This window comes from Protomyctophum bolini (genome assembly GCF_963924005.1).
Source record: "Protomyctophum bolini genome assembly, chromosome: 4".
Taxonomy (NCBI): domain Eukaryota; kingdom Metazoa; phylum Chordata; class Actinopteri; order Myctophiformes; family Myctophidae; genus Protomyctophum; species Protomyctophum bolini.
In genome coordinates, this window is record NC_137865.1 from 26,356,786 (window position 1) to 26,371,785 (window position 15,000).

The following is a 15,000-nucleotide window of genomic DNA, read 5'->3' on the forward strand; positions in this document are numbered from 1 at the left end:
CGTGTGTGTTTAAAAGAGAGAGAGAATGAAAGAGAGAGAATGAACGAAAGAAAGGAGAACTAAGAAGTGAGTTTGATGCTGAGCTACTACCTTAACTGTCTACTGTCTACAGTACTTGCATTTGTATTTGTGTGTGTGCGCGTGCCTGCCTGCCTGCCCAAGCCTGCCAGTGCCTGTTTCCCAGTGGACAACAAAGTGCAGTGTTAATGACCATGCGTTGAGTCGAGCTCACACAGGCAATCTCCTCCCGCTGGCCTGCATCATCACAGGGGTCAGGGGTCACACCTGGAGGGGCTTATTTAAAGTAAACGTATACACCCATGTCTCCCTGTTTGGTAGTTAACGCCCTCGTTTGACCGACTCGGAGATTACACGCCGCGCGTGGCGGCCCGTGTGAGGCCCCTAATGTGGAGTTGGGGGGCTGCCGAGCGACCATGGGCCTATTAAAGACATTCATTAGCCCTGCGCTTATGAGAGAGGGGCTAACTGGTGGGCAGTTGAATTAACAGGCCTTTTACATTACAAGCAGACTCACCGGAGGCCCATCTGCTGCTGTGTGTGTGTGTGTGGGGGGGTCTGATTACCGGCTGGCTAACACAAAAGATTGGTTGTGTGTGTTTCCATCTATTTTCATTTATATTTTTATTTTGAAGAGTTTCACGTTGCAGAGTTGAAATCAAGGAAAGTAGGTTTTAACAGCACCTTGAGTTCAAGGGTCTAGTGGAGTTCACCACCTGTCACACTGGTCCAAAGTCATGCACTGGTTTCCAGGCTGCAGGTCAGGCACCGAGCCAGAGGAGAGTTTTAATTATTATTATTATTATTTATTTTTTAAACAGCAACATTGGTGCACTTCATGCACTATTAGGACATGACAAAAAACATTTAGTCTTTTATTAACCCCTTGAGCCCAACGTCCCAATGGGCATGAAATCTGCACGCACACGACCGCACATGCACGCAAGCACGCACGCACACACACGCACACACACACACACACACACACACACACACACACACACACACACACACACACACACACACACACACACAGCTTGTGAGACCAGCTATTTTCCTCTGGGGGACTCATGTCAATTAAGTATATTGGATTCAAGTGGACAAAGTGGTTAACATTCTTTCATAATTATTTGAATGACTTTCTTTTTTTTATACAAGTTGAGTTTGTCTGCCGTTAGGTGTATAGTCACAGGTCAAATAGGACATATTTTCCCCACAGAAGCCTTCTAGCTGTACTATCTAACATAGTAGTATATTTCTTTTTTTTGGGGGGGGGGATTGAGCTGTGGGCGGGTAGTAAATTTGAATATTTGACTGGTACAGTGTGTTCCATTGATAATGTGCTGAGCTAGGCACTACCACAGTCTCTGCGAGTTGACTTGCGACTTGCTTTTGTGCTCTTTAATGAACCCTGTGTGTTAGGAGGCCTGAAGGTGATCGTACAGTACACTCCTCTGTAATAGCATGGGATGGCTCATTATAGCACGGCATAACAATTCACACATTAATTTTCCAGCATCCAGTTTTTAATTAATCCAGTAGGCAGTCTTAAACACAGGGTACACAAATTGCCTTCGGCCTCATAATTAATTCTAATGGAAGAAATTAAAAATTGGTGGGGTGTGTTTGGATTCTTCGCCTGTGTTACCGTGGTTTGAGCTCGCTGGAGCGGCGCTGTCACCGACAAGGACCCCTCTCTCTCTCTCTCTTCTCTCTCTCTCTCTCTCTCTTCTCTCTCTCTCTCTCTCTTCTCTCTCTCTTTCTTTTTCTCTATCTCGCTGCCCTGACCAATCCCTGCATTCTCTGCTCACCGGCACGATGGCAGCGAACACCCTCGTAAGATGTTGGCCATGAAAACGGTAGTGCCGTCTGCCTGTGTGTTAAACATATGTCTTATAGCCTCTGAACGACGTCAGTTACCACAGATATCAGTGTTATGCGTCTAGTACTTATGTATTTCACTATTGTGGGAGTCTTTATCTCATCAGCCTCCCCTCACCACCACCTCCCCTTCTGAGTGGAAAACAGGGTTGTTAAGGACATTCAGTGTGTCGTTTCTCTTGGCCTCTGCCCGGCTGTGTTCAGTATCTGCAGTCGGTTACCTTCATTGTCTGGTCATCATCCTCCCTTGTTTAGTCTAAAATGGTCATATGGATTATGGAAGGGGGGGGGGGGATACCATACCATACCATACAGTACCAGAGGTTGGGGTTAGGGGTATAATAGTCACAATTCAATTAAATTCATTCCACATCAAGTTTCAAGTATAAAACAACTAGGGGGAAAAAAGTGTAATGCTGAAACCTGCGGCCTGTAGAATGATGCTACCATAGGTGTGCATCACTGTTTGATGACGTTGTATAGAGTAGGCCTAATGGTCTGCTGAAATGTGCCTGAATAATGCGTTTTATATTAACTTTGTGAAGACATTGAGGTCAGGATAATAAGCCTAGATCACAGAGAAGTGATGAAGAGTCTGTGGCAAATGTGGAGGCAGGTGGAGTGCTGGTCTGCCTGTGATGAGCTGATGCACGCAGCAATGTTGCCTCTCTGATTCTGGTAGTGGGATTTAGTCCTTGTTTGGTTATAGCAAGCCGGAAAAGTTCGACTTCTTTTGAAATTACCAAAAGGGTTTAAAACCGAGCCATATCCTTGAAGTGAATCCAAAACCTTTTTAGAAAAATACTAAAACATGAATACTACCTACCAGTAAGACGCCCTGAGGGTGAGAAGGTCTTGTGCACGCATCCGCCTGGGTGACGGCAGACTGCTGGGCGAGCACTGGCGCTTTGACATGGGGGGTCAGATCAACATATGGAATGAATTATGTACTGGCCATATATGGAGCGTGTCTTGAGTGTACAGGCCAGGGTTTGATGAGATCAGATCAACATATGGAATGTCAGAACAGGTTAGCTCCAAATTGTGGAAAATGTGTCCACAATCAATCAATCAATCAATGACTTGTTTGATCCTCTGTGTCTCTCTCCCTGTAGGCCCCTACACATCCTGGTGTGTAACGCAGCCGTGTGCACTCAGCCCTGGCGTCTGACGGAGGACAACCTGGAGTCCACCTTCCAGATCTGTCACCTGGGACACTTCCTGCTGGTCAGGTGCCTGCAGGACGTCCTTCGCCGCTCCACCCCCGCCCGCGTGGTGGTGGTGTCTTCAGAGTCCCACAGGTACAGATACTGTACTCCTAATACACTCAGTGGTTTTCAACCTTTTAAAGGCCCATTATTCATTTGGCATTTGAGCCAATTAAGGACCAATATTTGATGAGATTTAGCCTCGCAGACTCAAAACTAAAGATTATTTAGTTATGATAAACATTGATCCAAATAACAATTCTTCTACATTCTCTAATTGTGTCGACTTCTTGTAAATTACGTAGGCTAATGCAGATGTTTTACAATAATTGAACTCTCGAGAGCGTCAAATAAAACCAAATCGACCAGTACGTAAGTGTCCATTTGGTTTCATTGTACACTCTCAAGAGTTAAAGATCTATAAGGGCCCATTTGGTTACCAACGTTCCATCATTTAGCTGGGGACCACCTGGAACCCCCTCAAGGACCACTGGTGGTCCCCAGACTACAGGTTGGAAAACACTGCTCTAATACATAATACAGATAAAAGTACTCATTATGTTTTAAAATGTACAGTATGTGTCGCATCACGATGAACGGTGAGCTTGTACTGTAGATCGGCTATTTCCAAATGGACGAAATGCATATAGTGTGGTCAAGATCTACAAAGTAACTAGTAACTATAGTTTTAAAACAATTGTAGTGGAGTAAAAGTACAATATTTGCCTCTGTGATGTATAGTGGAGTGGAAGTGAAAGTACAGAAAATTGGAAATTCTCCAGTAAAGAACTCAGCGTATGAGTAGCACGTCTTGGGTGCGGCAAGTTGTGCGGGAAGTACTGGGAGCCGATGGTAGGTGTGGCGTCCATCTCCCAGGGGGCAGTGTAACGGGGACAGACTCCTGCATGTTACCAGATGATACCCACCAGGCCACTCCCCACCTACTTTATTCTGGTTTAACCTGTGTTCCCCCAACCTTCGGTCATTTATGAATCGGAATCACAGTCCTACTGCTACTCCAGAAACTGCCCTAACTTCGTTTTTTTTTGTAGTGTAACCATACAGCTCCAGTCATGCAGTGACAGGAGCTACGTTTGCTAGTTTTCGGACTGATAGATCAGACTTACTGCGTGTTGTCAAACATGACAGCCTCACTCACCGAAAACTCATTTCCTACCATAAGCTGTCAGCGTGCATTAAAACCTATCATCCACATGATGGATGGACTTATCAACGAAAAAAGAAATACAAAATAAAATCAACTATCGGCTCTTTTCTCTCTGGCCACCTCCCCCCAAAGAACCGGCCACCCGTCCCCCTCCTTCATTCGTGTTCTGCGATATCTCTCTCGATGAGCTGTCTCTTACGCAGTACCCTTATGCTGGCTGGGTTTTTGCTTGTCATACAGGCAGACAGGCACAATGTGGGTCTGCACTCCCCAGCCCCTGGGCCGTGGTGGGTCATGTGCATGAGATGTGGAGAGAGGGTGTGCACGGAAGACATTGATCCCGGCTTCAGACAGCCAGACAGCCGATTGGAGTGATTGATTTGTAGCCGAGCAGAGTGATCTGAGACGGTGTGTGTGTGTGTGTGGGGGGGGGAGGGGACGTGACGACATAGGCAGAGTTATTCTAGCAGATCAAACCGGCCGGGCGATATTACAAGGGCCCTCCGTTGAGTTATGTTCTACAGGCTGCCATGCATGAGAGAACAGGAGCATTGGGGTCGGGCATGGCGAGGCTCGTATCCACACAGCGGTCACAGCACTTGTGGGACTCGTAGTGTACCATCGTTGGACACATGAGAGCCGAGCAGAAATGTGGCCGGGGGGGGAGGGGCGTTAGAAGAAACTTGAAGGCCAGTATTGACAATGTATGTATGATTGATTGATGATTCGCTCGCTGAAGAACGAAGCTTATAGTTGCATGTTTCTGGCTTGGCCACCGTACAATTAAGCTAACGCGATGCATGTTTTCTCGCTCCTCGCGCCCGCAGTAAAAAGACGTTTATTATTTCTAAGCCGGTGCCCATTTTGTCTATACCGTTATGTCCTATTCCATAGATTATGTATAGGCTGTAGTGTATTTATTTGATTTGTTAGAAATTGCAAGGTGAACAATAGCTGCTTTTACTGTTCACCATGCAATACAGATACTTTGCATACATCTCGGCTAGAAGTAATTAACATGGCATTATGAATGATGGCCTTAAAGTAGCTATAAGCAATATGTCAGAATTTGACCTTTTTTTTGGTATTCAGACAGCCAGCAATAAGTGAAACGCTCCCCAAATATGTAGTCTATGTGACACATCTAGGGGCCGCAATCTGAATTCAAAGATGTTCCTAGAAGCTTTGTCATTGGTAAAATAAAATAAAAACTGGTCGAAATGACTAACCAATCAGGAAGTAGATAGGCAAATCAACCGATGACAAAGCTTCTAGGAAAATCTTTGAATGCAGATTTTGGCCCCTAGATGTGTCACAGAGACTAAATTGTTTTGGGAGTGTTGACCCATTGCTGGCTGTCTCAATACCAAAAAATAAATAAAGGCACAATAACTTGAGTTCCCTGTGGGATTTTTTACAGCGAATGTTTGAGGTGGGAAATTCACTGATTATCAATATTGCTCACTGATTTGTGATCTGGAATGAAATTAGGCATTTTGTCTCACATTTTCTGTGCATTGTACACTGGTATGATGATGCAAACGGACTCACCTCGGAAGCAAATAACCTTTTATTAAAGAAGTTTTAACATGATTTTCTTATTACCATACAAATGAGGATTTGTAGTGATTCCTGAGGGTTAATTACTATTCTGCATTGACCCAGCAGTGACTAGCTCAGACTGAGCGCACAAGGGAGCAGCTGGAAGATAAGCTTGGAGGAGCTAAACCAGAGACCTTCTCTATCCTAGACGGTCTCTAATATCCCATTAATGTTTTCAATCAATACAAAAAAAGCTAATTAAATATCAACACTCTATTTTGAATATCAATTACTGTCTGGTTGATTTCAAAGTAATTTTAGGCACTGGAAATATTCAGAATAAGTTTCAGGTGCATAAGAGTAATGGTTGCAAGAAAACAAGCAAAAAATTCCACCCACTACTTTTACAAAGCATTAATTAAATTCAACTTTTGGTGTTTTGGGGCCTAGCATTATCTATCACCAGTAAGTATTATGAAATAATTTGCATACACAGTGCCCCCACTACATCAGGACATTGTGGTACTGCAGCTAAAAGTATTTTAGAAGCCAGACAGAAATGACTTGAACTGGTTATATCAGAGTGATGATTTAGGCTCAAGCCATTAGAAATACGTCTGAGGGACATAAACAATATTGAAGTGAGAGGCGCTCTTATCATTGTACATCATCATGATAAAATACGGACGTTCGTATCCTGCCAGAACTTATGCTGCTTTCTCACGGACAGATGCAACGCTACACTATTACACCTACAGTAGTCACAGATCCCACTGGCAGCAGCTGTCCATGTATCATTAGCACAACCACACACGTCCAACACATACAGTATACAATGAATTACTCACATAATGCTGCCTGCAGGTTCCATGTTTAATTCCAGCGTGTGTAACCTACATTGTTTAAGTGACAGATAGTTTTCATATTATAAATATGGTCGCTAACGTGGTTTAGCGACTAGCACTTTGACAGCTGAAACGCACTTCCTGTCCTCTGACTTCCTCATCAAAATAAGAGCCATTTGTAATGATTAGTCAACACTAGTTTTATTTCTAAGTCTACTTACAGGACGTTAACATCTAATTTGAGTTCCTTTTGAGTGCCTGTCAGCATTCTCTAAATCCCTGTCTCTCAGCTGTTGGTGCGCAAATGCACCTCCATGCCTTTGATCTACCACGCACCAAGCGCTTTGACGACTCATGCGCACTGGCGCACCGCTTGTGTGCACCCTGACTATTGAGCCTGTTGGTATCACCTGCACCTGATGATGTCATGGCCGTAGATCCAAATTCAGAGCTTGGACCACTTAGCTCTTCCTGCTCCCTACTTTCTACCTCACGTTTTCCTTTCCTTCTTCCCCGGTCACCCTCTCTCCCCATCCTCCATTCTTCCTTTCCTTCTTCCCCGGTCACCCTCTCCCCATCCTCCATTCTCCCTTCTCTTCCCTATAATCACTATAGCGGCCCTAAACCCCTCAAAGACGGGCTTAGGCAGGACCAGAGGGAGTCGGTTACACACCGACACAGAATAGAGGGAGGTGGGATATATATTTTTTTCTTAAATAGACAATATATCTGGCATCACATCTTCCATTCTGTCCACCTCATTCCAGACCTATATTACATCCGTTGAACTCACTCCCTTTTTTGTTTGTGCGTCATCTTCGTTCTCTTTCCCAATTTCCCCCCCTTTTTTCCCTTTTTTTTCACTTAGCCTCCCCTCACAAAGCAGCGGCTGACCTCTGACCTGCCGGCATATTATTTCCCCTAAGCTGCTTGTCCCGTTGGTAAAGCCACTGACCTACAGGGGACAGAGAGAGATGGACAGACAGGGTGTAATGGCTGGACATTTTATCAGTTCCCCACACAGGGCTTACTGTGGAATTGGCCCTGTAAAGGTTCACCACCATGCACTCTCCTCTCCTACAGCACCAGGCCACACACACACACACACACACACACACACACACACACACACACACACACATACACACCAGAGGAGATGATATCCTTTACCAAATCACCTCTGATTGATCTGTGTACCACCACTCCCTGCTGTTATGGAGAGAAAAGGGGGGGGGGTCTTCATCGACCAACGTGTATTTTCCTGTGAAGTTTTGCCATTCATCTCGTGCCGTCTTATGACTGATGCCGAAGACGGTTTTAAGGTATAAGATCATCAGTCCAATCTGTAGGTGAAGTCAACTTCCTTTCCACGTTAAAATCACACTTGTGTGAAGTGAGGGGCGCCTGGTAATGTTGCTGTAAAGAAACATTAAAAGTTCATAGACTTGGCTGTACCATATGACGTAATAAAGTATTAAATAGTAATAAAGTGCTCTCTAAACAATGTTAACAGTTTTAATGCCGTGATTAAACAATCGTGTTCCAGATCTCCCTGCCGTGTTTTCACTAACCTTTGAAGAGCCAATGTGCCGACCGCCGAGTTGCTTGTCATGAAAATCGCCCGTGCCGCAGCACTGCTGCCATTGTAATGCATTGGCCTCAATTTCCCATAATCCTTTGCATGCCAGAGTGACAGACCACTCTGTCCAATGGAAAGCCTGTATGACTTAAAATGTATTAAAAATGCGGATGAAACAATGAAAACATAACTCGGGTAATTGGGTCATCTATAATCTATGACGTATGACTCCAAATTTGACCCTGCCAGAGCAGCATCAGTGGGGGTGCAAACATATATGGCGACCTGTGCCATCAGAACAGCCTGGCGACAGGCAGGGTATAGCGCTTGTTCAACAGTCTGATAGACTGGCGGCTAGACTACCTGATGTACAACCTCTCATTGGGTAGCGATGCGACACAGTTGGCGGTTTTAGATCAGCTATTTTCACGTTTTAATCTATTCTAATTTGCTTTAAAACATTTTCCAATCTTGCCTATACTGACATGCCGCAAATTGGGACGCCTAGTTGAAAGTCGTTAACCAACTCAGAGAGCCCCCCCCCCCCCCCCCCCCACACACACACACGCGCTCGCACACACACACACACACACACACACACACACACACACACACACACACACAATAAACAACAACACTGTACGTACATTTGGCATTCAGGCAGTTGATTTATCAACCCCCTACTTGCTAAAGCAGTTCTGAAGTTCCAGCACATGAAATGAAAAGCCTGCAGATGTTGTAATTTAGCCAAGCAAGGATGTAGCGAGAGGCGACAGTAAACAAGAAGCAGCTCGCTTGTAAAATCACAACAAGGAAGCCAGGTGACATTTTGATTGGTTGTTTTCTAATGACTGGATTAATGTGTAGAATGTGTTCTGGTGGTTTCTCTCTCTCTCTCTCTCTCTCTCTCTCTCTCTCTCTCTCTCTCATTCCCCTCTCACTCACTCTGTCTCTCCTCTTCCTTCACTCACACGCCCGCCCGCACGCACGCAGACACAGGAAGTGGCGTGCGCGTTGCTGTGTTATTTTGTGAGTGCATAATAACACAAAGAGCGGTGTAATGTTTAAGGGGCCTTGTCAAACATCTGGAGTTTAACAGCTCTGTCGCAGGCAATTAAAGAACATCATGTCACGTCTTTGATTTGTATGCAGCCGCAGCCGCGCATCTGCTGTTACAACACAACACAACACAACACAACAGCCACACACACTCACACGCACACTAGTTTGGGTCCCAGTCTCCCGGGGACCCAAACTAGTGAAATTAGTAGATCTACAAGCTCGCAATGTGCCACATCGCGACACGTTGTGAGCTTGTAGATCGTCTATTTACACTGGACTACTCTTAAAGGATTCTTTTTCTTATTTTTTTTCTTACATTATATCAAGTTCTTTTGAAACATTTATTTAATTCTTGTTTGGGAAAACACTGCTCTGCACTGCATTTCAAGGCCCATTATTTATTTGGCATTTCAGCCACAGGCCAACATTTGATGAGATTTAGTCTCTCAGACCCGAGAGATTTTATTTTGTCCACAATTCCATGCTGTATTGAAACGTTGATCAAAACAACAATTATTTTACATTCTCTAATTGTGTAGACGTCTTGCAAACAGCAATAATTTAACTCTTGAGAGTGGACCCATATGGGTCCATTTGGTTTCATTTTACGCTCTCAAGAGTTAAAGATCTAATAATGGTCCATCTGGTTTACCAACTTACCACCGGTTGAGAACCCACTGTGGATCATTGTGTGTCCCGTCCAGGTTCACTGACCTGTTGGACTCGTGTGGCGGGGTGGACCTGTCCTCGCTGTCCCCCGCCCAGAAGGACTACTGGTCCATGCTGGCCTACAACCGCTCCAAGCTCTGCAACGTCCTCTTCAGCAACGAGCTCCACCGGCGCCTCTCGCCCTACGGCGTGGTCTCCAACGCAGTGCATCCTGGGAACATGATGTACACCTCCATCCACCGCAGCTGGTGGCTGATGAGCGTGCTCTTCTCACTGGCCAGGCCCTTCTCCAAGTCTATGGTAGGACCCCACCACAACCCCCCAACCCCCCACCCCACAAACACACATCCTGGGTAAAGGAGATACAGTACCCAGAGCCTTTGTACATGTATCTCTTCTAGGGTGGACAAAATCAAATGTCACTGTATTTCTGACCAAATACCTCAATATGGATATTGTGAAGATAATCCATTTATAAAACGAGGCTTGCATGATTAAAACAATCTTCTAAAATCCAAAAAATGATATCCTGTCTCATATCACGATATCGTTATAATATCGATATATTGCCCAGCCCTATATAACATCTTCCGCGCCAGTCGATTCCTTAATGTCACAGAGTACATGTTAATGACCCCGGCAGCTAACAGAATGATTCACTTACTGCCATTTTTAAGGACTTGGATTACTGCCATTTAGTGGCTTTTTGCCACCATATTTCTGCAGACAGCGCGGTATTATTCTGAACCGTCAAAGAAGTCACCGCGCTGCATTGCCATCAGAGTGTCTGAGCATGACGAGCCAACCTTCCTCAGCCTAGTAGTGCGTGTTTGTCTTGGCACGAGACAAACGCGCGGTCAGGAGAGCGAGGCGACACCGGGGACCAGGAGAGCCAGGGGAGGATGTGCAGAGCGCAGAAGGGCTCAGCGAGAGAGATCCCTGGGCTTCACAGATAGAGAGATAGAGGTCTGCTTTCCCCTTCCTGCTGCGTCGCGTCTCTGTTTATTTAACTCTGAGAGGCCGTTCCTCCACTCGGCTTCACCAGACAAGGGTAGGCGTTATTCCAGATCCTGCACACTATTAGGTTACAGTAATGTACAGTCAAAACTCGTGTCTCTGCAGCACTTATCCCTCTGCTATATACAATCTATAAGTTAGTCATACAACAAGCTTCCTGTGAAAGATTTATTTTAATATATAGTCTCACCCTCCGGCGGGAGAATCCATTACTCTGTGTTTTGGAGATGCGTTATCGCTGGGTCATATTAGTTACATTACCGGGTGACACAGCCTCCTTTGTGCTGTGTCCCCTTATGCAGGCCTGTCTCAAGGCCAGGGGACATACAGTACAGTACAGTACAGTACAGTCCCAGGCAGGGTATCGTTACTGCTTTTGCATGTTTCCTTCACTCCGCAGCCAGAGACACATGCCCAGATGTTCAGCTGGAGGGATGTGTGCTGCTGTGTGTTGCTGTCATGGCAGTGCTACGTGGGCAATGTTGAGATTCAATTCACCAGAACAGTATTGTCGTCTTCTTGATCGGACATAAGGTAGCCAGGCATTTGGCAGATAATGAGGAGCAGTTGTGTTGCAGACGATAGGACCATCCTGTGCATTTGCGTTTGAAATTGTTTATAAAATGGTACCTAAAATGGTTCTATCTAACTATAAATACACCACATGTCTCTGTCTGTCTGTGTGTACGTCTGTAATGCATGCATAAGAACCGTTCGCCCCACAGACTTTACATTGGACACATGCGGGTGTGGAACGGTATGGAGTCAGTCGGAACCCCGGTTGTCCAGAACTGCCACATAAAGGCCTCTGCCCGGGCTCTGGACCTGATCTCCATATGGAGCTGTCTTGTTCTGACATCATTCTGACATCTGCATAGACTACTGAGTTGTGATCAAACTTGATATGATGTTGCCTTTGTCTTTATGAAAAAGAAGAGTTTGTCTTGGTGGTGCACCACCTCCTTCATACAGTACCTTTGTCTTTATGAACAGCATTTGCCATGTCCTGGGTTTATTTATAACCTTAACACATACTTTGTAACTTATAAACTGGCATTATTTCATCTGTTTAAAGCTGCAATCGGTAATTTTTCTGTCCTACCTCGGATTCCACCTTGTTCTATACCATGTGAGAGACCTTTTTTGTCAGCCAAGAGGAAATCTATGCTTGGCCAGGGGCAATATTGCACTTCTGGGCTCCAGGCGCATGCAGGCGGTACCCTGGTGTCCTACTTCTCAATGGAACCACTCCAGATGTTATGTTGTATTAACATACCATACAGATTGGTTAAAATAATGTTTTATTCATTCAAATAAGTTCTGGATTGCAGCTTTAAGGATCAGTGTTTAAGATCAACTTACGGTACCGTTGAGGCTCACTCTTTTATCCTTAAGTCGCTTATCCTTAAGATGGAAATCACCTCGACAGTTTAGTGTAAAGACAAATGTAAAGACATGCGTGTGTATGCGAGCACGGCGTGCACGCACGTATACACACAGTACAGCACGAGAGTGCATGCACACCGTTCCATATGAGAACGAAAAGTGTATGCATGTGCGTGCATGTGAGTGCATGTACGACAGTCATGTGCCCGCGGGGTTAACGTCCTCGCACACTTCGGTTATGAACTATAAAACCCAACACTGTGATTTATCCGCCTCTATATTGCGTCCTCTGCTCCGCGAGACTTTTCAATGGCTGGCACCATTTCTACCCTTTAGGCTCCACAGCCCCCTAATATATGCTTTAGTTTGACTATTACATCTTTCCATTAGCCACTCTTCATACTTTATCAATTTAGTGTTTGCACTGAAGGGAGAACGTGACGTGTTGAGCGGCAGTATGCTGGAGTTTTTTAGTGGAGGGTTGTTCTGATCCATCATGTTTGACAGACACAAGGCCTCGAGCCGTCATTTGTCTCTGCTCCCGCCGACACGGGGATGAGAGATTAGATGAACCACTCCTCAGCGCACTTTCACAAAAATGCCACGCTGAACATTTCCTCAATTTGTCTGTTCCTCTTTCCCGTCGCCATTCCCTGGCATCGCTAGCTTTCTTTATTTTTTCTTATTTTTTTTCCCTCCCCCCCCCCCCCCCCCCCCACACCTATTATACAGACAGTTCTGTTTTTCATATAGCCTTCCAATTCAATTACAATCAATGTTATTTCAAGTTGATCCAATATGTGCCAGAATGATGTACCAACAACGCTGAAAATAGCAACAATGTTTCGCAGATTCTTTGCTATAATGTTCGCATATATTTTCGCCGAATGTTCGCTTATTTTTGCAGAAATTTCACCTATCATCACATGCCCAGATTAGAGAATGCAATTATTTTGTTTACCCTAGAGTGGTTGATGGCCGTGCATTTTGAATGGTGTCTGACTCTGCACTAGGACGGCTGGTTGTGGTGTTGTGGAGACAAATGGAAGTAGTGGCCGCTCCTCCTGAATGTGGCAATGTCTTTTTACACGTGGTTCATTAAAAGTAGTGTGGATGTTAGTAAATATTACAAAGGACAAAGGTAGAGCTAGTAATTAAATTCTTAGCATGCTGACACAGCTATTAGCTAACCCTTATGTCTGATAACATCCACACACACACACACACACACACACACATGCAGCGGCACACCCTTAAGCTGAGCGTTTGCTCTTATTTAAATGGGAGGTTGATAAGGGCCCCCCTGAAAGTCTAACGTTACCCTCTTTAGATTCCCTCTGCTCCTCTCTCTGCTTCTGCCCCCACATTAAGGGCTTTAATAAAACAGTGATATTATTTCAGTTATTGGTTGCGGGGTTATGAAGATGGTATCGTTTTAATTGCTTGTGCACGCTTGCGGGATCCGCGGAGATTGTTCTGGGATGCAAACATAAGCAGAATGTCGACTCCAAAAAAACAATCACCGAGACCCCCCACCTCTCTCACCCACCCCCCCCTGTGCGTCTTCTAATGCATCCCATGCAAATAACCAGCCGCTCATTTAAAGCAAAGCTTTGATTTATAGGTGCGCAGGTGTGGTGATAAACAGTGGTAGGCCTTCGCCATTGCATGCACTAGGCCTGCGTAGGTCAACACACTCCTTCACAATTGAAGTACCCGGAGTTAGATATTGTTCTTCTAAACTTTTATTTTGGAAGTTGTAGAAATCATTTTCGAAGCCGTCCATAATATGATCTTGTCATATTCATGCCATCTGCTCGCACTTCAATGAATGTTATTTTGATGATGTATTAATCGTACCTATCCCACCTTATCCCCCTTAACTTATGATGATGTATTAACCGTACCTATCCCACCTTATCCCCCTTAACTTATGATGATGTATTAATCGTACCTATCCCACCTTATCCCCCTTAACTTATCGTCTAATCGTACCTATCCCACCTTATCCCCCTTAACTTATTTAATGTTATTTTGATGATGTATTAATCGTACCTATCCCACCTTATCCCCCTTAACTTATTTGCCATTTTTTACTATTTTGAAAAACATATATAGTTAAACTAGCCGATCTACATCGACACGTTGTGAGCTTGTAGATCGGCTAATTGAAGGTTTTATAAAATAGTAAACCATTTCAAATAAGTTTAGGGATAAGGGGTAAGGGGTGGTACAAGAGATATAGCCCTCAGTGTATTTTGACTCCCTTCTCTTTTGTGTATAGTTGTGGGAAGAAGAAACTTTATCTATTAGCATGGAGCACAGCCCACTCTCCCATTGATGCACAGAGCAGATTCCATTTTGCTGAGTTGAGAAAAGGCATCTATAAAGAGCCATGACATTTTAATCAAGCAGACTATCTCTTTACTAACATCATGTTCTCCTCCCCGCGCCTTCATCTACTTATCAGAGATGTGGAGATGGACCCCCCTTCTGTAGTTCAGCGCCTTCAGAGCCAGACTTTTCCCCCTGTCTGATTAGTGTTGTGATTATCTGCATTGTATGGTCATGTATGTGTGTGTGTGTGTGTGTGTGCGGCGTGTGCGTGCACAACTGTGCGTGCAC

The 15,000-nt window shown here is 44.8% G+C and overlaps 1 protein-coding gene across 1 annotated transcript in view; it reads left to right on the forward strand.

Moving 5' to 3' along the window:
• Positions 1-15,000, forward strand: part of wwox (WW domain containing oxidoreductase) — a 194,221-nt gene that overhangs the window by 55,316 nt on the left and 123,905 nt on the right. Inside the window, exons 7-8 of the mRNA XM_080761067.1 lie at positions 3,015-3,200; positions 10,008-10,272. Of these exons, the coding sequence (XP_080617193.1) occupies positions 3,015-3,200; positions 10,008-10,272 (451 nt within the window). The remainder of the gene's footprint in view (positions 1-3,014; positions 3,201-10,007; positions 10,273-15,000) is intronic.